Source organism: Protopterus annectens, chromosome 4.part0 (assembly GCF_019279795.1).
Source record: "Protopterus annectens isolate FY-2018-M chromosome 4.part0, PAN1.0, whole genome shotgun sequence".
Lineage (NCBI taxonomy): Eukaryota > Metazoa > Chordata > Ceratodontiformes > Protopteridae > Protopterus > Protopterus annectens.
In genome coordinates, this window is record NC_056733.1 from 1,393,095,118 (window position 1) to 1,393,120,998 (window position 25,881).

The 25,881-nt window shown below is 41.0% G+C and overlaps 1 protein-coding gene across 1 annotated transcript in view; it reads right to left on the reverse strand.

Moving 5' to 3' along the window:
- The window catches only part of CATSPER3 (cation channel sperm associated 3), an 824,052-nt gene that overhangs the window by 232,149 nt on the left and 566,022 nt on the right, over positions 1 to 25,881 (reverse strand). The window contains exon 6 of the mRNA XM_044069898.1: positions 4,202 to 4,359. Within this exon, the coding sequence (XP_043925833.1) occupies positions 4,202 to 4,359 (158 nt within the window). The remainder of the gene's footprint in view (positions 1 to 4,201; positions 4,360 to 25,881) is intronic.

Consider the following 25,881-nt stretch of genomic DNA (forward strand, 5'->3'; position numbering starts at 1 on the left):
CAATCATATTCAAAAATCACCTATCACTTGATCTATTAGACTTAAAACACCTTGATTTTGAAAATGCAGAAATAATACTTGCTAGACTCAACATCAACCCCAATAAAAGTACAAATATCATTGGCCGATACATTCCATCAGGAAATAATACTCCAACACTAGAATGTAGAATGTATACTACACTGGGCATCTAACTCCCTTCCCCAAGAGACAATCCTTGCATGTGATTTCAACATTGACTGGGTATCATGCTCCTCCTCTAATCCAACTTCACATATTAACCTACACGGGTTTACAAAACTAATCACATCTCCCCACTAGAACACACAAAACATCTGGTTGACAATCCATATTGGACTGGACCTTAGTAAACAACCCATCCCTAATATCCCACTCAGGATGTCCCCCTGACAACTTAAGAGATCATCAACCAACCTTTCTTATTCACACAAAAACTCATCAAACCCACCAGACCACCTTCCAACAAATTAGAGACAAAAGGAATTTCAACTCAAATAACTTTATTTCCTCCCTCAAACGCTGCAACTGGGAATCTCTCAGACAGCTACCTCTTGATAAAGCAGTTAATTCCTTCAACTCCACCTTCTTAAACATCCTCAACCAACATGTTCCACCAAGAACCATTAGAATTAAATCTAACTACGCTCTCTGGCTTAGTAAAGAATGTAGATCTCTTCTCAGGACACGTGATAAGGCCTTTGTTCAATTTCACAAAAATAAATCCCATGTAGCAAAGCAAACTTACCTAGAATTGCATAACAAAACCAAAAAGCTAGTGAAAAGTGATAAAACCAATTACTATCATAATATTCAAACAAAACACCAAAACAATCCACTAAAGTTCTGGGCTGCAGTCAATACTATACTACATCCTGGTAAATCAGCTACACCCAATCCATTAACATACAATAACACAGAAAATGTAGCAACCCAGTTTAATACCTACTTCACTGACTCAAATCCAAGCCCTCACAAACTCTCAGCCCTACTATAATGACCTACTCCTGCCACAAACCAAAATGCCTAAACCTCTACTAACCCATTCTCATTTCACCCAATCTCTATTTACACAATCAAAAAACTACTCAAAAAAACTCAAACCGGCCACCCTAGCAGCCAACAACCTCCCTGCAGAATTCCTTTAAATTGCAGCAGAAGAAATTGTCTACACTGTAACCATTCTCAAAAATAGATCTATTACTGAGAGCCTGGTCCCCACTATCTGGAAAATTTCCCACATCATACCCTGACACAAAGGAGGGAACTCCACTGAGTTAACTAACTACTGCCCCATTGCTATCCTATCCCCCCTGTCTAAAACTTTGGAAAGAGTCATCCACACCCAACTCACAGAATACCTTCAAAGAGAAAAACTGCTAACAGATACACAATACAGCTTCTGCCACTCTCACAGCACTAACACAGCCCTGCTGTCCTTTACCAACACAGTTAATCATCATCAAAATAATGGATTATACGTATCTGCAATTTTCCTAGACCTGTCCAAGGCCTTCGATATGGTTAACCACCCTAAACTAATCAACATCCTCTCCACCCTAAAACTCCAAGAAACTCTGTCTCCTGTATAGGAATAATAGTTTCCTTACCAAGAATACCAAATCTACTACTGCCCGAACTCACCTCCTTTCTACTCTCTTGTATGCCTCTCCAGTACTAACCAACCTCCGTAAAACAGACCTTGCCAAACTGGAATCCTGCTACAATAAGATAGGCAGATTTGCAACAGGTGCTTCATATAGATCCCATCACTGCATATCACTTAGACAACTAAACTGGCTGGAACTTCTGCAATTAATGCACTGTAATCAACTTACCTTTGCTCACAAAATCCCCCATCACCCAGATAAAACTCTTGCTCTTCATAACCTCTTACAACCATATAACTCCTCTAGACAACTCCACTCTTCTAACAAATCCCTCCTGCAGGTCTCCAAAGCAAACAACAGAGCCATTGAATCACTATTCTCAAACTACATTTCCAAATTATGGAATAAACTCCCAACCTCTCTTACTACCAACTGCTCCATCCCTCAATTTAAAAAGCTCCTTAAAACGCAACTTTCTAATTCTTGGCTCTGTCCCTGCAACCCTACATGATATCCAACTTTTGTATAGCCTCCCTAAGTCTCGAAACCAGAACTAGCTACTTTATTATATCCAACCGCTTCTCTCTATCCAGCATTATATCTTTTACTATTTTCTTTCATTTAAACCCACAATTTTTGTTATCCATGCTACTTAAGACATACTGATTACATATATACTACCACGTCTTCATGTAATTATAGTCTTCACTCTCACTGTATAGCACAATCCTCTCACACATTATCTGTACTACCTGCTATTTGTTGTACTTCTGGCTTATTCCTTGTATTAATTGTTTGTATTAAGATTTTTAGTATGTATGGCTCGATGATTTTTATGATGTACTGTTCTAAGATTTGTTAAGTAAACGAGGAGCTTTTCTTCCTGGGCCTCTGCTGAAAAAGGACCTGTATTCAGTCAGACTTTCCCAGTAAACAAATGTAAAATAAATAAATAAAATTATTTTTTTTATTTACTTCTCTCCCACTCCTCTCAACAAACATACATTGTGTTTCACTTCTCTGGAATAATTCTGCTTCTGTTAGCAAATGAAGCAACTGTTTCTCTGCTGTATCATTGAATTGGTAATATTGTGTCACGTGTTCATGATCAGAAGTTACCTCACAACTCAATATCTGTTCATTCCTTTTTTTGGTTACTAGTATTTGCTTTCATATTGCTTAGATCAACTATTCCACAGTTACTTGTTATAATGACATTCATTCATTAGTAGCCAATCATACACTCCACATCAGCAGGAGAAGCTAAAGAAAACACATAACAACTACGGGTCATCAAATTAAGCTCAGTCTTATTATCTTCCAAGACACTTACTAGAATGATAGACAAATCCCCATTGCTAATCTGACTGCAGTTTTGGACTGAAAATCCTGTTAAGCAGTCAGTAAAAGCAAATACCTGCTGTGGCAGCATGACTAACTATCACTTTGAGTCATACAAGAGGTACAGAACTGCATTATAAACAGTACTAGACTAGCTACTATTGCACTGCATGACAGAAAATGTTATCTGCAACATTAAAAGGACTTCTGCCTACTGTGGAAGCAAGACTACAAGGAGGAAAAATTCCTAGTGCTTTGCTGTAGTGTCTCTCAGGTAAGTCTTGTGGGCTTGATAAGGCATAATGACCCTGCCATATCCAAGTGCAGGAACGTCTGGGGAAGCATGGCCCTAGTGGGTCAAATAGTTAATTTGGTCTAAGGTTAGCCCTATCCTTAGGTGTCAGATGTTGACACATCATTACAAGTTCCTATCCATATGCTCTTATCATCTAAGGTTCTAATAGCACCACATTCATTTTTCATAATATTTCAGGTTGCAGTTAGAAACCCTGACTAGCAACAATATCATTTATTAAAATGTATTACTCATCTACACTAGACACCAATTGCACATGTCACTTTGATATATGTAGTATACCAGAACACCAAAACAGAATTAAAAAAATCCATTCTATAAAATGCATTTAAGCTATGGTATAATAGCACCATATCATGTTTGTGGGTAGGTTACACCAAGGTTTACCAACACCACAAATTAAGTTTAATTCAATCAAGTTTCACCTTGGTTTTACTCTACATAACAGCAATGAAAAATTCTACATCAAGTGCACAATAAAAAGGAAACTAAAAAATATATATATTTTTTGAAAGGGGCAAGTCCTCTGCACTGCTCACTGTGGGAACAGGTATGCTTCACACTAACAAATTTATTCCAGTGTGGGGTTGTGCTGTCTCAGAGAAAGGAAATGCCCCTGTAAGAATTCTGCTTTGTAGTTATACATAAGATCAATTATCAGATGCAATTATAAACTTTATAATTATAACAGAGAAAAGAAACCATTGTGTTGGTAATGTGTTCTGTGTTCTAGAGCACTTGTCAATACATGAAAATGTACAACCTTTAATGATTGTTCTTCTATTTTGTTACTTAAAACCAATACTTTGAAAATGTTCTTTCTAAAGCATTGGTGGCTGGAGCACATCACTTGCTTGTACATTTGAGTCTCTAAGAATCACAAAATAAATTAGTCATGCAAGAAAAAAATGCATACCTCTTCAGGGTTTTATCCTGGCAATCAAGACTTGCCAGATAAACATCAATAAATAACATACTACAACACCAGTCGTTCACAATAACATAATCATCAGGCTGCAATGTCTTCTTAATCTCAGCCATCTTTTCACTGAAGTTAAAATAGTCAATGGATTCCTAAATAAAACAAAAAAAAAAGTTTATGGGCATTTATATTTTATACTGATTAAACCATTTGTTGTCATACAGCTGATTCTGTGCATAATATACATAATTTAAGAAAAAAACTGTTAACTTTATTATTTATTGACTGATTGACATTTGGTGACCGAGAAAGTCCGACTGGATCAGGAACCCATTTTCAGCAGAGCCCGGGAAGAAAAGCTCCATCAGTACAAAACATTTACACATTTATATAATTGAGCTGAAATTCACATTTATGCAGCACTTATAAAAGTAAGAAATTAAATAGTTCAATACAATGATAAAATATACAATATTACAGTAAGTTGTACTGGTAATACTAGCTATTGTTATTAATTAGCAATTGATGAGTATAGAAAAAAAGAGCAACTGATGGCAGAGAAACAGGAAAGGAGCATTAGATTGCTAGAGGAAGGATTTTCAGTAAAGAATAATGAGAGTAGTACATTAAAAGAAGGAGAAAAGAAACTGAGCTGTGCGGTAAGAAAGGAAAATAACAAGAAAGTTGAAATGAGTGGTGTAGTATAAAATCTTGAAAGAATGACTTAAATTTCATGAAAGAATTCATTAGAAAATGCATTTATGGCAATGGGGAGACAGAGCAAAATCATAGATAGAATGGGGATGGAAGAGGATAAGCTTAGTGGAAAAAGTGAGGTAGAGGGTGTTAAAAGTAAAGAAGAGCTGGAGGAGGTATAAAAAAAAAGAAGTTATTACTCACCATAACGTTCCATCTGAGTAGTTGTACTTCATTTGTCTTCAACCTGTGTGTTACGGATCCGAGCCGGCAACTACTACTAGCACCTGCTCCGAGCTCCACACTCCTCCCCTTACCCATCACCTCTACTGTCTTCCAACCCCAGATTGAGTTTGCGGAGTCTTATACTGATAATCCAACCTGAAAAATTACTTGTGACCTATTCTGCAGCCCGTAGGCTGATCATATGCCAAGGTCCAGAGGAAGGAGGGAGGGACGATTGAAGACAAATGAAGTACTACTCAGATGGAATGTTATGGTGAGTACATAACTTCTTTATCTGAAGTAGTTTACTTCATTTGGTCTTCAACCTGTGGGACAGAGTCCCCAGCTACTAACTCCTGGGAGGCCGTCATGGAAGGATATTCCGGAGCACCGTGGAGCCAAAGGATGCTCTCCTTCTGGAAGTCAAATCCAATTTGTAATGAGAAATAAATGTATGAAATGAGGACCAAGTAGCTGCAGAACAAATATCATCCAAAGACACTCTAGACCAAAAGGCCGCAGAAGTAGCCATGGACCTAGTGGAACGAGCTTTCACCTGACCTGGAGGAGACATGCCTCTGTCCTTATATACCTGATGAAGAGATCCATCTAGCAATAGTGACCTTGGAGATAGGTTTCCCCAAAAAGGGTTTAAAGAAGGATACAAACAATTGATCAGATTTCAGTAATGTGTATTTACATAAGTTTTTTGTCCTGTGTAAATAGAATTGTAACTGTCTATGAACATCCAACAGGTGGAGTTTGATTCCATCTTGTTAGTAAAATTGGAAAAAAACACAGGCAAATTGATGATCTGATTGATATTGACTGGTGAAGCCACCTTAGGAAGAAAGGATGGATTGGTTCAAAGGGAAACCCTATCTTTGTGAAAAATCATATAAGGAACTTTGATGGACAAGGCCTGTAATTCTGAGACCCGTTTGGCAGAGGTAATAGCCACCAGAAAAGCTGTTTTCCAAGATAAAAATTTCAGATATGCAGTTGCAGCAGGCTCGAAAAGCGGAGCAACCAAACCTTGAAGAACAATAGTAAGGTCTCATGGGGGAACAGGATCTTTGACCGGGGGGGCGTAACAAAAAGGTGCCTTTAATAAAGGCTTTACACAGTTTGGAAGAGGCTAAAGAGGCAGAATTCTTGCCCACATGAAAATGAGAGATGACAGACAACTGAACCTTGACAGTAGAAGAACTAGCTCCGTGTTGAAAAATATCAGCTAGAAAATCAAGAATGGTGGAAATAGGAGCTGTGAAAGGGTCTAAACTCCTTTGAGAGGCCCAAAAGGAAAAACACTTCCACTTGCTGTGATAAACGTCCCTGGTCAAAGACTTATAAGCAGCCACCAGAATAGATCTAACTGAAGAGGATAGTCCAGGAGTCCTAGCACTCATGGGAACTACAGCAGCCAAGCTGTGAAATTCAAACTGTCCAGATTTGGATAAGGTACTCCCAAAGGGTGTGAAATTAGATCCTGAATGGGATCTAGGATCCAAGGCTGAGCTAGAGGGTGAGACCAAAGGAAGGGAAACCATATCTGTTGAGGCCAGAACGGGGCAATGAGGATCACTTTGCTCCACAGTCGACGAGCTTTTTGTAGAAACCTTGGAATAAGAGGTACCAGTGGGTAAGCATACAGAAGACCGGAAAGCCAAGCAGGAACTAGAGCATCTCTGGGGGACTACCCTGGCCGGGGGGTTCAGAGCGAAAAACTCGCTGCACTTCGCGTTGGAAGGAGATGCAACGAGATCACAGCAAGGTTGACCCCATTTGCTGAAGATCTGTTCCGCTACTGACATATTCAGAGACCACTTGTAAGGCATCAGAATGGTCTGACTTAACCTGTCCACTAGGATGTTGGACTGTCCTGGAATGTGCGTTGTGATGAGAAAGCGACCGGTGGAGGTCACCCATTCCCACACTCTCATGGCCTCACGACAAAGGGGGTAAGATCTGGTCCCTCCTTGTTTCCTGATGTACCAGACCACTGACATGTTGTCTGACTGAACTGCAATCATTCCCAGAGGAAGAAAGGCATGAAGGGCCTGTAACACTAGAAGGATCGCCCTCATCTCTAGAACATTTATATGCAAAATGGTCTCTATGGGGGACCACAGGCCTTGCACTGTCCTGCTCGAACAATTACCCCCCCCCACTCGAGTTGGGAGGCATCTGTGGTCACTGTGGCTTGGGCCGGTGCTGGAACAAAGGGTTGTCCCTCCAAAATGTCCTGAGAGCACATCCACCGTAGGAGGGACGACCGACAGACTCGACTGGGTTGAATTGGATATGCCAATGGCAGTTCCAACAGGGACCATTGTACAGCTAGGGTCCACTGTAGAATTCTCATGTGCAACTGGGCACACAGAGCTATGGTTGCCGCCATCAAGCCTAAGGCCCTCAACACCAATTCCGGCGATGAGAGTGGTAGATCAGAGAGACATGCATCCTCAGGTTTAGAACTCTCTCTAAGATCAGGAAGATTTTGCACTGAAGAGTATCTATCCTGGCACCAATGTAGTCTATCACCTGTACAGGATCTAGGAGAGATTTGAATGTATTGACTGTGATCCCCAAACGCAGGGCAAGAGTCAGGAAATAATCCCTGGTTTGGGAGAGTAGACGCCTGGTGGGAGCAGTGAGAAGCCAATTCTCCAGGTGTGGATAGACCTGAATTCCCTAAAGCCTTAGGTGAACCGCTACCACCACCTTCACTTTGGTAAACACCCTGGGGGCTGTGGTGACACCAAAGGGTAGGGCTCAAAATTGGTAATGACTGACTCCTAGCGGAAGCGGAGGAGCCTCCTGGAGCTTCTGTGCATTTGCCCTGAGTGTCCTGGTAATACTGTGACTTCCGGAACCACATTGTCTTTTGCCCTCTCTGGTTCCGGGCAAAAGACCTTTGAGGGTTCGAGAAGCGGATCCCGATGGCAGACAGTGTCTTCTTGTCCTTCTCACTCTGGACTAATGTCTCTTTGGTGGTCTTACCAAAGAGAGTAGAGCCGTCATAAGGGGCATTGGCAAAGGATGCCTTGAAGGGTTCCAAAAATTGACATAACCTGAGCCAGGTATTGTGCCTCATGGACACTCCAGACCCAGCCACCCTAGCCACTCCTTCCATAGCATGTGAAACAAGTTGCATAGATGTGTTGGAGACTGCTTTTAAAGTGGCCATCCTCGCGGAGAACGAAGCCTTGTCCTCCTGTGACATGGACTTGGGGGGAGACTCCTCCAACTTCTTTACCAGGTCGCGTTGGAGTCTGGTGACATGGGCCAGGTAGTTCAACACCCTAATCGAAAAGGTAACTGAACCGTAAACCCGCTTCCCTAAGCAGTCCATCATCCGCAACTCTCAGTGAGGAGGATGAACCAAGGAACTTTCCTGAGCAAGTTCCTTCTTCATGGCTGCTGCTACCACCATGGAGTCTACCGGGGAGCCCTTGTTCCATGCTGGTTTGTCGATGGGGGTGGGCTTAAAATCTTTTAGGGTCTCTTTGGGATAGAACTAATAAAATAAAGAAACCACGACCACCAGAGTACTTCCGAAGCATTTAATATTGCTCCACACACTATTATAATATTAAACACTTCGGAAGTACTCTGGTGGTCGTGGTTTCTTTATTTTATTAGTTTTATACCCAGTTGGGTTATTTTTATTTTGTCGTTTTTGTGGTCTCTTTGGGATAGGTTCCATGGTGTCCGGTTCCTTCCAGGCAGGTAAGGTGACCAGATCCACCAAAGGATCCATGGGAGGGGATATCCAGGAAGTAGATGGGACCATGCCAAAAACCTCCAGGAAGATGGACTCATCAGAAGAAGGTTTGGGGGCAGACCAACCTCCCTGTTGGAGCAGGATTTCCATGATGTCTCCAAAGGAGACATCCTCGGGATGTGACCTAGGGGAACCTTCTCCATCATCCATGTCCTCGGTGAGGGACTCGGGGGAGTCCAAGTGCCTCCTCTTACACACATGCTTGCTTGGTATCTCTCCAGTGGGGCTCTCTGGGGGGGACCTCGCAAACCACTTGTTCCTCTGGGGGAACCATCTGGGGCACCTCGAGCATGGGCTGTCCCTCTGGTAAATCGATGGGGACCATAGACAGAGCCGAGGGGGTCTGGGTGGAGTCTGAGGGGGCAGACAGGGGTCTCGATCCAGAGGAGAGAACCCTTTCTACCACGTCGAATATTGAAAGAGAGCGAACTTCCTGAAAAACCAAGAAAGAGGCCAGGTCTCTCCGGGTCCAACGAGAGAATCAGAGCCGGGCCTGAAGTGGACGGAGCTCCAAGAGAGGGAACGTGGCCCGACAAGGGCGGAGCCAATGAAAAAAGTTCCACCCCCTCGGATCTGACACCCAAGCTCCAGCAGCGGCTCGGATCCAAGCTGGTCAGATCAGAAATGTTGCAGGTAGCTGTCTGCGTCCAGGAAGCAGGTATTGTTGGCGCCGACCCCCTGAACAAAGCCATCCTCGGATCGGAGAAGGAGATATCGGCTGGAAAAAAGTAAGCGAGCTCCCCCCTCTGGAGGGAGGGGGGCTGGCAAGACCCCCATCTGGATCTGAATACGGATAAACCTCCTCATCATTTTATCCAGATCAATCTTTGACAACGACCGGGTGGACGTCAATGAAGCCATGGACTGTAACCTGGTGGGTCAGGGCACAGAGGCCCTAGAAGCTGAACGTGTCTCCTCTGGCTCCGGGGAGAACCTCGGAGATTGGAGCCAAGGGGAGTCACAGATCCATAATGTTTTTACGGGTGAAGGGATGTCCGGAAACCTCTTTCACTTTTCCCTCGCCTTCGACTCTCTCTCCTTCTCTCTGCCCCTTTTCTGCTCCACTTCCACAGGCTTTTGTACAGGAGGTTGAGTCCCAGCCTGGGAGGGAGGGAAGCCAGGGGAAGAGAAGGAGAGGCGGCCACAGCAGCTGCTGTGACCAAAGCTAGAGATGAGGAAACAGTCTCTGAAGGGGGAAGAAGGCCTTTGAGGACCAACTTGGCCTTCCTATCCTTAATGGTGCAGCGGTTGAATCTCGCACATATACTGCAGTCTACACTAAGATGGGCCACGCCCAAGCAGATAACACACAAAGTGTGGTCATCCGCAGGGGATAATTTATTGCCACACTTAGTGCAATGTTTGAATATAGGCTTATCAGCCATACTATCAGAGAAAGAAACCTTAAGAAAAAAAGTGGTTTCTTTCTTACTGACACACAAACATACTCACCACACTCGTACACAGAAAACACTGAGGGGGGGAGCAAAAATCTACATAACAATGCAAACTAACTATCTTAACACTCTATAACTCGATGCACCAAGCAAGGGGAGGAAAAAGGGGAACCTATACTAACACTATCTAACAATTTTTTAAGAAAAAATATACTCAAAAAGGTTTTCCCACTTTACTAAGTTGGAACTCAAGAGATCACGATGCATAAGCTATTCACGGCAAACGAGATCTGGGGATGGAAGGCAGTGGTAAGGGGAGGAGTTTGGAGCTCACAGTAGGTGCTAGTAATAGTTGCCGCCTCGGATCTGATACAGATCCGTAACCCACAGGCTGAAGACCAAATGAAGTAAACTACTTCAGACCACAGGATAAAGGAGTTGAAAGTAGTTCTTTTCTTGGTAAGGAACAAGGACAGATATGAGAGGTAAGAAGGTAGTTTTTTAGAGTGATCTTGAAAGCTTTAAATGATTCTATGGTATTAATATTTGTTGGTAGCCTATTCCAGAGTTTAGCAATGGCATAGGAGTAAAACATATGTCAGGTTTTAGCACATCATTTAAGAAAAATGAGTATAATATAAAAGAGCACGTACTGCTGATTTCTTACCTAAAAAAATATTCTCCTTCAGTGTTTTACTGAAATATTTTTACTTTATAAATTATTTGCATTAAAACAGATAACAGAATTGTGGGAAGCCTCAAAAAGATGATGTTCTTAAGAATTTACTATGACTTTTTGAACTACGTTTCAGCAAGTGCTGTTTCATCAAAGAGAACCTCAAAATAGTATTCTGTGGGCTAACATCCATTAGCTTAGGTTACTTTAGCAGTGATCAGTATGAAGCACATTGTATGATTTACAATAACCATAATTAAAACCATTCTCCACATACCAAATATGTAATAACAGACACCAAAATAAGGGAAACAAATTGTGACCAATTCATAATGTGCTTGCCAAGGATGGCATGTACTGAGTATGTATTGCAGCTGTATAGCACAGTATATGAAAAAGTAGAAGTCTGTCTCTTATGCTGCATAGACAGAATGAACACATAATAAGAAGCAATTGAAATGGGTATATCTTAGCAATTGAAATGGGTATATCTTACCTTGGATATCTCAAAATCCTGCATAGATGTCTGACAGGTATTTCTGACAGAGTTGATTACACACAAAGGAAGTACACATCGATTTTTATGGCACAATCATTTCCAAACCTAATAAACAAGCCAACCACTTGGCAAAAAAAAAAAATAGGGGGATGGAGAGAGGGAAGGAGTGGCTATTGCAGCAGTGATCTATTTGAACATCCACTGTTATGGTAAGTTTACTTACAAAACTAAACTATGTTCATCATAACATCACTGCTGTAGTAACCTTAAGCTATAATGGTATGAATACCAGAACTTATTGAGAAAGGGAGGAGGATGCTGGATCAGAGTCCAGAAGCACTGAAGAATAGTCTTAGCAAAGCCTGCTATGGACCTTGAGAAGGAATCCAGTTTATAGTGCTTAGTAAAACGGTCTCTAGAAAACTTCTAGAGCCCAGAGTGCGAAGAATTACTTTCTTCTTCATTTTTAGACTTTGGAAAGAAAACAGGGAGATGTATAGCCTGGCTTAGTGTCAACTCTGAAATAAACTTAGGAAGAATTTTTCTCAAAATTACCCTATCCTTATGGAAAATGAGATAGTAATGACTCACTATAAGAGTGTGTAGCTTGGATACTCTTTTTTGCAGGTGTCAGAGCAATAAATAAAACTGTTTTCCAAGACAAGAACCTCAAATCAGCCTTGTATAGTTCAAAAGGAGACCATGTAAGTTTTTCTAAGACAAAATTAAGATCCCAAACAGGTGGCACCTGTTTACTAGGTAGACTAATATGTAACACTACTTTCAAAAACTGTTTCAGCACATGCAAGGTAGAAAGGGGGGGCAACCAGATCAGAAATAACTAAGAGATGAGTTTTGACAGAAGAATAAGAAAAGCCAGAGGATATTAACTCACACAAACACTGAATAATAATGGGGGTCTGAACCCTAAAAGGATCCTGATTCTTGGATTGGCACCAACTAGAAAATGTTTTCCACTTACTCATATATCAATTAATAGCAGCAGGTCCTTTAATACCTGCAATGTGTCCTCAGAAAAAAAAAAGATAATTAAAAGGTATTAAAATTATATCATCCAAGCAAGCAATCAACTGAAAAAGTTGAGAATTGGGGTGTATCAAACTACCCCTGTTCTGTGTGAAGCAGTCTGTTCTCTGAGGAAGCTTGTGGTAATTGCCTTTGGCCAGTTTCAAAAGAAGAGAGAACCACTGTTGCCTAGCCTCAAAAGGGAATCACCATAAACATATCTGGAAAGTCCTTTTAAACCTTGAGAAGAACCCTGGTTATCAGAGGAAAGGGTGGAAGAGCATACATGTACATTCCTGTCCATGGGAATGAAAAAACATCTGGCTTGCTTGCATAGGTTCCAGGAGCAGAATTTCTTTAACTGTCTGTTTTCAATGGAAGTAAACAGATCTATTTGAGGAGTTCCCATAATACTTCCTCCCCCCAAGTTCAACTTCCATTTGTGAGAATGTGTCCTGGTCCTGCTCAACTGGAAGGAGGGTCCCCTCTCTGGAGTTAAGTGAAGGAGTGTCCCTCTATACCTTCCTCATTGCCTGCAGGGATGGTTGTCCCATCCCTAGCAAAGGCAAATGGAAAGTTGCAGAGGATGTACCTGACCCCTGATCTATAGTGGTATCTCAAGGAGCAATATCAGAGTGCCAGAAGAACAACTGATCACCACAGCTCAGTCACCATCAGCAGGTGGGGAAAGACAAAAGGTGGTTAAGAATACCAAAGCCTCCTGGAAAAGGTTTTTCTTTTTGTGAATTGGGAAAGAAGAAATAGACATACTGGTACCCCGATCCTTGTCCTAGCAGTCTCTCAGGCAGATAGTGGAGGCTAAGAAAGGCCAGAGAAACTTCCTTTAGAAAAAGGAAGTTTAAAAGGTATAGGTTTTTAGTCACAAGCACCAAACACACTAGCCCTAACCCCTCACAAGACAGCAATGCAAAAGCACCAGAATTTTCCTTGTAAAATTCAATAAGTCCTACAAAAGGTTAGGGAATCCTCACAAGGACTCAGGACCGGTATACAACCAAGAAAAGTGCCTGATAAGCAGTCAAACAAACTACAAGAAACATTTTTGTGAAAAAAAATTATGTCAATCACCATGACCTCTAAAGTACTAGCATCAATTGAAGCAAAATATTAAAATGTTTTGTAAAGTAAAACTATATTACTCTAAATGTCCCTTACAGAGCACCAGCAAACAATTTAATTTCTGAGAAAATAATATTCGACATCACCAGTGAAAAAAACAAAAAATTAAAATAAATTACATTTTTTAATGGAAGGAAATCCATAATAGTAAACTTATCTGTACAACAAGGAGACACTGCAACCGACTGTCGATCCTCCAAAGCCCACTAGACAGCACACTCTTCAGCAGCAAGAAAGTTTTGAGGCATTTGGCACTCAGGCCATTAGCTTTATCCTTAGCTTCACACTTATTAGTGGCTAAGGCATGTGGAAGGAGTCCTAAAGCTTTGGAAACTTGGCTGGATGGTCTGATCCTTGGCAGGATGTCTCATATAGGATAAGGCTACTGCAACAATGATCTTATGACAAGCGTTTTTATTTCTAGTGGGTTGATTTGGGTAGATAAGTTTATTTTTAGTGTGCGTGTGTCTAGGTTTTAGTATTAAAGGGTGCAAAAGTTTACCATGTCTCCTTTTCAATGTTTTATTGACATTTCATTTACTAGGACAAACACATTAACATAATATAACAAATAACTGTTTATACAAGTTCTACATCAATTCTTGCTATATACATTACTAAAATTCATTAAACAGCCATAAACTGATCATAGAACACAATTCATATCTCTCAATAATATCCATTTATTATATGCTATACGTATTTTGTTTGTTTTCATCATAATAAAAACAAGTAATCTCCACTGCCTGCCTTGCTTGGATTACTTTAGAACACTTAGTAATTCTGTACAATTATATTATTATTTTTTTTTTTACTTAAGACGAGTTGAAGTTCACTACTTCTACTACTTTTGTCTGATCTGATTAATATACAGTGATTAACTAGAGATATATGGACTGAAAATTTTCCACACAGAGAAGTTTCTTACACTGTTTTGTTTTCATCATAACAACAGACATTTCTTTACAGGTTCATAGGTTGGTACAAATCTATCGGCCCTAGCCTAGCCATAACAACTCCCTGGATATTTCTTCCCACAATATTTACTTCCCTGGACCCCTGTCTATGACATACAACATTGACCATATTTATAAATTTTGTAAATGAAGGTGTAATCTCATGTTTCCACTTCTTTTTAGTTGTTTTCCTGGCTACTGCCAATAAGCTTAACAGAAGTGGGAACTGAAACTGGGGAACACATCTGCAAACTGAAATATTAAACATCTAAAGTTTAGTTAATGTGAATTTATCAGACCACAGTGCTTGCAGAAAACAATGAATGTTCTCCTGAAAAGGTAGAAGAACTTTGTAATCATAAACCATATGCTACCAATCTACTTTGAGTAAGGATTTACACCCCCAACAACCAATAACTTCCTTTTTGTATATCATTTTAATTCTATGTGGAGTAACACATTGGGGGCTCATTCCATACGAGCTACTTTCATTGCAAGTCTGCCTTGATTCCGAAAGACCTGCTCTCAGTGTAAGTAACTTACTTCAGTGTAATGCTTATCTATAAACAGGCTTTCTACAGGGACGAGATTCCAAAACACCTGCTCTCAGCCTGTTCTCTGTGTAAGTGGTCACTTACACTGACAGCAAGTCATTTGGAATCCAGGTCATTATCTAGGTAAACATCTCTAAGAGAATAACCTCTGAAATAAAGATGGCATCGTCTTTTTTGTTGTTTTTGAGGATATTTAATTTTTTATCTATTGCAATTAAAGTTGAGCCACTCATTTGGGCAGCGTAATCCCAATATTCATCTTTGATGTGAAATTTATAGTTCTTAATTATTTATATATTGTTGGATAAATGTGATCTCCCTATCTCACCATTTGTTTTGAGATTGTTTAGAAAATCAAGAATAGGTGGATATGCTTTTTAATTATATCAGATATTTAGTCAACTTTAGAGATTAAGAACTGTCTGTTAATTTGCACTATAAGCCATTTTGCCATATCCAAACCATATGTACCCATTCAATAATCAGGGTTAAACACTTTAGTGTCTCAACATTTGATTAAAAAATACCTGTTTTTTAAGTTTAGCTCTTTATGAAAGTTCAGACTACCTGTACATTCTGGTATAAAGGCTATAAGTAATAATATGAAACACCATGCTTTTATCTCTGGATGTATATAACAATTCTAAATGTTTTAAATATGTTGTTTAAGTAAGTAGAATCTGTTGGATTATTTGTGTTTTGAAATAAATATATCTTAATAGTCAGTTCAAATTATAATTCATGTTGTATTGTGATATTTATTCTTTCTTTAACCAAATGGTTTCATACATTTTCTTTTTCCAACCAACTGAGTCATCAGAATTTAACGATAAAGCTACTGTTTTAATAAATTAAGCTATAGCATAAGTTTCAAGGTCAGGAAACAGTATTCAACCATCTTTTCATTCTCTTACTTCATGTCCAAATGTTAATGTTCGGGTGACATAAGAACTTCAAACAAGTGTCATTAAACTGCTTGATATATCCTCTATAAGGAACTGAATAAGTTGTTTGCATAATGTATAGTAATTCAGTTATCTTTCATAGAAAATAATTTATTCCATTTATTACTGTTTTATAAATTGTCATTGCTATTTCTTTACAATTACATGTAAGGCTAAACCTTAATTATTTAATCTCTGTACTACTCCATTTGCATTTGCTATTAGTTTCCATCAAATAATCTAACTTTTCCTAAATTAATAAGGTGTTAGCCTTATTCTGATTGAACTTCAGATCCAATATCAATTCAAAATACATTAACATTTTTTTAAATATTTATTAGTTAATAATAAGAAGTTATGTACCTACCATAACGTTCCATGTTAGTTGTCTTCATCTCACCTTCTTTCTTGCTGGATGGGTTTGGAGCCGATCCTCGGCTTCGACTTGGCCTTTTACTAAAGCTCGAGAGCTATTTGCCGGCTCGAGGCTTCCCCTTATCCCACAATGCTAGGCTTCAGATATCCAGATCTCGTTTGGAAAAGCTAACACCATAGAAAAAAAAACACACTAGTTCCCACCAAAGGTTTACCTACAGTGCTACAAACAGAGTAGGACGAAACCTAAAAACAAGGTCAACCATAGGAAGAAGGCCTCAAAAGGGATTCTTCTCGGTCCTAGCCAGGCTAGGGGGATGGAGGTTGGGACGCAATAAAGAAGGTGAGATGAAGACAACTAACATGGAACGTTATGGTAGGTACAGAACTTCTTAATGTTAAGTTGTCTGTCTCGCCTTCATTCTTGCTGGATGGGACAGCGTCCCTAGCACCTTAGTCCTGGGTGACTCATCGAAACAGACTCTTGAGCACAGTGGAACCAAAATCAGCTCGACTTCTGGAGGCCATATCCAACTTGTAATGCGAAATGAAGGTATGAGGAGTGGCCCATGTTGCTGCAACACAAATAGATTCCATTGGAAGTCTAGCCTGAAAAGCTACCCACGTAGCCTATGCTCTGGTAGAATGAGCTTTCGGTTTTGACGGAAGTTCTTTATGTCTCAGTTGGTAGATCAAGGTAATAATAGAGGCCAGCCACCTGGACAAGGTTACCTTAGAAACTGGCAGGCCCTGCTTCCCCTCAGCGTAGGATAGGAAGAGTTGATCTGATTTTCTTGACTGTTTGGTCCTATCCAAATAAAAATGTAACTGCCTGTGAACGTCCAAATAGTGTAGCTTTTGTTCAGTTCTGTTTGAATAATTAGGAAAAAAGACAGGAAGATCAATAGCCTGATTGAGATTTGTTTCTGAGGGTATTTTGGGCAAAAAGGAAGGATTAGCCCTGAGTGAAACTCTATCTTTGTGAAAAGTAAGATATGGAGGGTGAACACAAAGGGCTTGAAGTTCCAATATTCTTCTGGTCGAGGTAATGGCTACTAAGAGGAGAGTCTTCCAGGAGAGTAACTTTAAGGAACAAGAAGCTGCAGGTTCAAAAGGAGGGAGAATCAATGAAGTTAATAGCAAGTTTAAATCCCACGGAGGGGGGGATCTTTAACCGGGGGTCTAAGTAACATAGTCCCTTTAAGAAAAGCCTTACAAAGTTTGTGGGACATGATACTGGACTCTGATAGGCTAACGTGAAAATTTGCAATAGCAGCCAATTAGAGCCTAATGGTGGCAGCTGAGGAACCTGCTCGAAAAAGTTCCGCCAAAAAATCCAAAACATTATGGACAGGGGCTGTAAAGGGGTTTATCTTCCTAGCCTCTGCCCAGAAAGAAAAACGTTTCCACTTACTAGCATAAGTCTTCCTAGTAGAAGGTTTGTGCGAAAAAAGTATGATTTTGCGCACTGGCTGAGAAACATGTGGAAGCCTGGCTAAGGTTGGAAGTGGAGCAACCAAGCTGTGAGGTTGAGAGAGTGAAGGGATTGGTGCAGCCCGCCCGACTGATGGCTCAAGAGGTCTAGCACTGGGTCCAGATTCCAGGGCTGCTCCAGCAGGTGACGATGCAGGAACGGGAACCAAATTTGTCGAGGCAAGTAAGGAGCAATGAGGATCATCCTGGATCCCAAAGCGGTCGCTTTCAGAATCAGTTTTGGAATTAAGGGAAAAGGAGGGAATGCATAGAGCAGACCCCGGGGCCAATCGTGAACTAGAGCGTCTCTGGGGGAATGGCCTGGGAGGGGGAAGAGAGTGAAGAATTTGCTGCACTTGCTGTTGAGAGGGGTTGCAAAAAGGTCGCAGCAAGGTTGACCCCATCTGCAGAAAATTTTGTCCGCTACTAACTGATTGAGAGACCAATCGTGAGGCATAAGGATTGCTCTGCTTAGCCTGTCCGCTATGACGTTGGACTTCCCGGGGATGTGCGTTGCTATCAGAAACCGTTGAGAGGAGATCGCCCACTGCCAGAGTCTGAGTGCTTCTCAACATAAGGGATAGGACCTGGTTCCGCCTTGCTTGTTGATGTACCACACTACCGACATATTGTCCGTCTGAACTGCAATAGTCCCGGTAGGTAGAGAGTCCTGAAGAGCTTGCAATGCTAAAAGTACCGCTCTCATCTCCAAGACGTTTATGTGCAGATGGTACTCTAGGGGTTGCCAAGTGCCCTGGACAGTCCTGCCCTGAAAATGCCTCCCCCACCCGATCAGGGAGTCATCCGTTGTCACAGTGGCAACCGGAGGAGGAAGTACAAATGGTCTGCCCTGAAAAACTTGAGGGGAGACCATCCACCAAGAAAGGTGGTCTTTGCATGATTGGGTGATTATGTTGTGAGACATCGGAAGCTGTTGAAAAGACCATTGGGTAAAAAGCATCCATTGAAGAATCCGCATGTGAAACCGAGCCAGGGGAAGTAATGTGATTGCTGCTGCCATGAGACCCAAGGTTTTCAGTACAAATCTGGCCTGGATTCTCTTGCATTGTAGTAACATTTGAAAATGTCGGCGAATGTCTAATACTCTTTCTAATGGAAGTTTTGCCGACAGTTCTTTTGTGTTTAATATGGCGCCTATAAAGTTATAGATTGACTAGGCGACACGCAGACTTTTCGAAGTTTATGGAAATACCTACCTCTGAGCAAGTTTGGATGATATAATCCCTGGCTCGGATTAGCTGATGCCTGGTGGAAGCAGTTAGGAGCCAGTCATCTAGATATGGAAACACCTGGAATCCTCGCCGTCTCAGGTGAGCCGGAACCACTGCCATGCATTTGGTGAACACCCTGGGGGCTGTGGTGAGACCAAAGGGCAGGGCTCTGAATTGATAGTGACTGGCTCCCAGCTGGAAATGGAGAAACCTCCTGGAGCATCTGTTCATTCTGATATGGTAGTACGCATCCTGAAGGTCTATGGAGCACATCCAAATGTCCGGACCCAAAAAGGGTAGAATGGACTGAAGCGTGACCATCCAGAACTTCGTTCTTTGAACAGATTTGTTTAACCTGCTGAGATCCAAAATGGGTCTCCAGTCCCCTGTTTTCTTTGGTACCAAAAAGAACTTGGAGTAAATCCCGGATCCTTGCTGGTCTGCTGGGACTGGCTGGATTGCTCTTTTTTCTAGCAGTTTTGAAATTTCTAGTACTGCTTGTTCCCTTAGACTGGGTGGAACATCTGGAAGGGACCTGTTTGTTTGCATAGGGGTGTGGACAAAGGGGATTTTGTAACCCTCGGATATGATAGACTGTACCCATTTGTCTTGTGTGAGGAGTCGCCAGGCTTCTGGGTACAGTGACAATCTTCCCCCGACTGCCTCCGAGAGTGGACAGTTGGGCAGCTCCTCAGGGGTGCTGAAAGGGTTTGTCAAAAAAAGATTCCCTGCTACCCTGATTTTGCAGACCCCCTCTGCCCCTCGGGCAGCATCTGTTGTTGTTCCCTTCTCTGCCCCTGGAGGGAAACTCACCACGTGTGTCAGGCACGACTCCTTGGGGTTTGCGAAACCACATTTTCCCACTCTTCTGACCTTTTGGGTATGGTCTAGAAGGAGTAGAAAAACGGACTCACACGGCAGCGAGAGTCTTGCCTTCCTGCTCACACCTGGTAAGGGTATCCTTAACTTGTGGTCCGAACAAAGCCGAACCATCGAAGGGGGTATTGGTGAAGGACGCCTTAAAGGGGTCAGCAAAGTTACATAACCACATCCAGGCATGTCTTTTCAAAGCCACACATGTGCCTGCGGCTCTACTCACTCCATCGGCTGCATAAGAAATGAGCCACATGGAGGAGTTGACTATAGAATTAAGGGTCACCAGCTGGGAGTTAATCTTATCCTGAGACCCCGCAGCAGATGGATCCTGAAGGGTATCACCCAGTTCCTTGAGGAGAACTCTCTGAAGGCAGGTGAAATGGCACAGATAGTTCAGCGACCGCATGGAAAAGGTCGCTGAAGAGAACATCCGCTTCCCGTACCTGTCCATTGTCCTAGATTCTTTGTTAGGTGGATGGACAGGCACTGAAGGGTCAGCCAACTCCTTCTTAGTGGCTGCTGCAACCACCATGGCATCAACAGGGACACCCTTTGTAAGAAACTGTTTGTCTGATGGGGCTGTAATGAATTTTGTGGGCCTGCGGGGAGTTGGTTCCACTGGGTCCAGGGCCGTCCACGCCTTCTGAGCCACTACTTCCATAAGCGGGTCAAAAGGCAGAGACACCCAGGAGGTGGAAGGGCGAGAACCAAACGCGTCCAGATACACCGACTCGTCCTCGGAAGGGTTGAGGGCGGTCCAGTTCCCCCTCTATTTAAGGATCTCAAGGATGTCTGAAAAGGAGACATCCTCAGAGGGGGACCTTGGGGACCCTTCCAAATCCTCCAAGTTGGTCTCAGAGGTGACTGACACGGGGGAGTCAACATGCTTCCTCTTACATTTTCTCTTCCGAGGGGGCTCCTCTGAGAGATCAGAGGAGGCCTCGGAAGAGGAAGATACACCTAATAAGGCTACCTGGAGCGCTTGTTCTCCACGTTTGGGGTCAAGGAGGGTGGACAGAGACCGACGCAGGCACCATAGGGGGAGGAGCCGAAGGGGTCGATCGCGGAGCCAACACTGGAGTCAGCACGCTCCTCATGACCTCAAAGGTGCCCCTATCAGGCAGAGAAGAGGGTCCCCACTCCGAAGAGACGTGAACCCCTCCCGCTACCGAGAGGGACGGCTCCAAGGCCGATGTTGGGGCCGAGCTCACCTGCGCCGAGGCCCCGAGAGGGAGAACGGGGTCGGACAAGGGTCCGATGCCACTCGCCCCCTCAGAGCCGACGAGGGAGTCTCAGCGCCCGTATCCCTCCAAAGACGGAACCAATGAAGAGATCGGAGCCGACGAAGGAGCTGAAGGGTGGGGCATCGACTCCGACGTTCCGACGATTCGAGCCCCAACAAGCTCTGGCTCCAAACACGTTAGTAGAGTTGGAGGAGGAACTGTTGAAGGAACAGGGATAGCCACAGTCTGTTGAGAAGGGCTAGTCAACATTTTGGCCAGTGCCTGCGACTTAAGGAGCCTACTGACCACCCTCTCTAAGTCATGGTCAGATAGCCTGGAGGACCGAGAGGAATGGGATCTATGGCTCCGCTCCGATTGTAGTAATGGGGACCTGGGAGCCAAGCGAACGGACTCTATGGAGGGGGATCTCGAACGCTTTTGGCTCAGAGAAGGCTCCAATAACAAAGTTGGAGCCAACTGAGGTCTCGAAGTGTCGGTTCCGGCCGGAACCGACGAAGAGGCAGAAGCACAACTCAGCGTCGGCTCCGAACAGGGAGCCGACGGTTTGGCGGGCTTTAAGGATTTCCCCGACGAAGGCTTAGCCGGGGATCCTTCAGGCTTTAACAAGCCGCTCAAAATGAGTTTATTCCTACTCTCCTGCAGGACTCTCGGACTGAAAGCATGAGAGACCGAACAAGAGTCCTGCAGGTGTAGGGGGCCCAAACAATAAACACAAGAAGTGTGACCGTCTGTCAGAGACATCTTCTGGCAGCACGAGTCACACTTCTTGAAACCTGAAACCCTGGTATCCTTAGACATGATAGAACAGATACCAAGGGAAGTTAAACTAGTGCTTAAAACACTAAACACAGACACACATGCACTAGAACTAACAATACTATAACTCTACAACTACAACAGTTTTATAAATAACAAAAAACTTAACACAAAATTATATATATATATATATATATATATATATATATATATAAAAAACAATACTAAAAGAGACAGGCCTAACCACTACCCCAAAGGGGGGGGGGGGAAGAAAAACACTAACAACAGGAAAAAAGGAGATCCTAAGTGGGTCTAAAGGGGAAACACGATCTAATAAAACTAATATATAAGAAAATCTAAAAATAACAACAACTCTGACAGTAAAATAGTAGTAAAAGAATTATACGACCTGGAGCCAGTAAAAAAAATGCAACCTCGTAGCTGAAGCGGCAAACGAGATCTGGACATCTGACGCCTAGCATTGTGGGATAAGGGGAGGCCTCGAGCAGGTAAATAGCTCTCGAGCTTTAGTAAAAGGCCTAGTCGGAGGCGAGGATCGGCTCCGAACCCATCCAGCAAGAATGAAGGCGAGATAGACAACTTAACATTCACTGTTACCTATTGATAACAATATATCATCAGAAAATAACTACATTTTGGAAGAATATTTATCATTTATTTTAATTCCTACTATATTTTTGTTAATTTTTATGTAATTAAACAGAGAGTAAACAGCCAAAGCAAATAATCAAGGAGACAAGAGACACCCTCATTTTATGTTCTTGCATATTTTTATTGACTGAGAAATGAAAGATCATAGTATAAGAAACGAGAATTAATTATGATAAACATGATTAACAAAATAAATAAAATTGCATGGAAATCTGTATATTTTGAATACTTTAAACAAAACCAGTTTACTAAACTGAAGGCTTCATCTAGACCTAGATTAAATACAGATAGTTCTTGTTCATTGTTATTAGTATAATTAAAGTAATTATTCTTTTGATGCCTTCCTGTGTTTGTCTATTTAATATAAAGTTAGTTCACTCTTCCTAATTAATGTATGTAGTACACCTTTTCCTACTGGCAAGGATTGACAAAAAAATTGCAATCAATATTCAGTAATAAAACTTTATCCTGTTTTAGTAATGGTAAATTACTGAAAATTTCTATGCTGGAGGTATGTTAAATATAGTTTTTATTTCTGTTAATATTTTCTGTGAAAAGATAAAACATTGTGAGATTTATATGTTATATAGTTCATAAATGATGCAACCGTTATCTGGAGCTTTGCTTTCTTTCAACTGTTTAATTTGCTCCTTTATTTCTGTTATGAAAATATTTTTCTACTTTCATTAGTTGCTCAAAAATATATATTCTTATTTAAGAAGGCATCAATTACTTATTTTCTACATTACTATTTTGTGCATTACTTTTCTCATAGTGTTTTTTAAACAGTCCAAAATTTCTTCCACATCTCTATATTTCCTATTACTACCAAGGATAGATATACTGATAAGGTGATTTCTTCATTTTATCATTTTTGGATCTAACAGCTGATATACATAAGCCTTAAGGAGTTAGTGAATAAGAATGAAGTTTAACTTTTCTAAACTAATAGGAACCTTGTCTCATAGGATCTTTTGATAGTCTACATTGAATTTTTTCATTAATAATAACAGAACCTTTTTGTAATTTCTGACATATAAATATGCATGTATCGAGTCTCGTAGGATCACATCAAAAACTTCACCATTATTACTGAAGTCCAAGAAGTGTTGTATTTTTGTTAAAAATCACTATTTAAAATATTTTAGCTTTGTTATATAAGTTGGCATTCTATTAAAAGGAGATGATTTTCTTGGATCTATCATTACAGCGTAAGTAACTGCTTTGTGATTTGATAAAGGACATGTTACCATCTTCACCTTCACTATTTTACAAGCCAAATCAATTGAAATACATACCCTATCAATTCCCGACTGTGTACCAAATTAAGAGTAAAGAGGGTAAAACAAAGAATTTTATTCAGAAAAGTTATTAAAATCTACAAGGTTAAGCAAGTTAGTTTACTAAAGCCTTAGCTAATGCTGAAAATGTTAGATTTGTTAATTGCAGTAGTAGCATTTTTCTTTAAGTATATAAAGTCACTTGTCATTATTATATTTCCATTCATGTTCAATGTTAAACTTTCCAGATACTTCCTATAGAACTTAGCTCCAATTCCTACAGTCTAGTACATATCTAGCAAGGTTAATATTATTTTTTGATATTCAGTAATGACCGTACACATCATACCTTTTCCTGACTGTACAATTCAATAACCCTAGGCATTACAATAACATTTTTCCAAAAGATTGCTGTATCCCTTCTATTTTCTTTGAAGTTAGAACTTGCTAACACTGTATATTCCTTTGTATTCAATGAATTAATATTATCTTGCAATAAATGAGTTTCCTGTAAAAATAACTTGTTTTATGCATTTTAAATATGTAAACAAACCACCTTCCTTACTGCCACTGTTGAGGTCATTTAAATATAGAGAAGTAGATTTTAAAGAAGATATATTATATTGGTTACAGGGAAACTTCTATTACGAGTTACTATTCTACGATATCCATAGTAACCCAGGTCCTTAGAATAATGGCTGCTAGAAAACAAAAGGAAAATGATTGCCTGGAAGCTTATTTTATTTGACATAGACAAAAAAGCAAAGAGTTAACAACTTTAAAGATAATTAAAATGCAAGTAAGCCAGCTCCCCTGCATGGAGCTTAAGGTGTGGAGCTTAAGGTTCCTAGTTTCCATAGAAATCATGTTCAAATGATCCTTCAAATGTTCTTTTACTCCGTTACACCCATTTATTTATACAAGCTACCTTTACTTTAAATACATTTTTTTATATATAACTTTTTTATATATGTGTTTCCTATGTATACTTTATATATGAGATTGTTTTTAAATGGTTTTATCTTTATCAGATTTGTATATTAAGCTGGGTCTTTGATGTCTGCCTGCTTCTTTAAATAATCATACCAATTAACTTACTTGATTGATTAATTGTTTAAAACCTGTGTATATATAAGATGTGGAATCTTAGAATGAATGTAAGATCTGATGAAGCTACACAGCAAAAGCGCTTATCTTATTAATTATTGATAATAAAGTACTTTGAACTTTAAGTGTTACACTTGTTTTCGCTCAGTCCTGCTAACTTTGATTTATACTGCTTGCAAGAGCGTTTACCAGCATAGCAGCAGCCTCCATTACTTGTTTTATACATTATATTTCTTGCTTTGCTGCTAACTGGGACAAGTGTTTTGCGTAATATGACTGACATCGAATTGGACTACATCCCAAGAGGTGAAGACCGAGGGAGTGAGGTAATGCGACCAAGAGATGAAGACCGTGGGGGTGAGGTACTGAAACGCAGATTTAAACAATACCTCAATGAAGTTACTAACGCTTCGTGCTTCTTTGAGAATGTGACTGCTACTGATGACGTGAATGAAGGTGCAGTTGACTCGGAAAGGCTGCATATACTATTAGAGGGGATTGAAAAGGATTTCATGAAGCTGAAACGCCTGCAAACACAGAGAATACATTTTCAGTTTTGCCTCGATCGATACATTATTCCAAGAGGCTTAAGGGTTTTTACGATGCCTAGCCAGGGCAAGGATTACCCCGAATTGCTAGCGAAATGGCAGAGACTTAATATAGAGGTGAGTCGGAATTATCTTAAGACTTTTAATAGACTTTTTTATACCAGAAGAAAGTAAATTGATAGAAAGCATAAATGCGAAGCAACAAATGTTA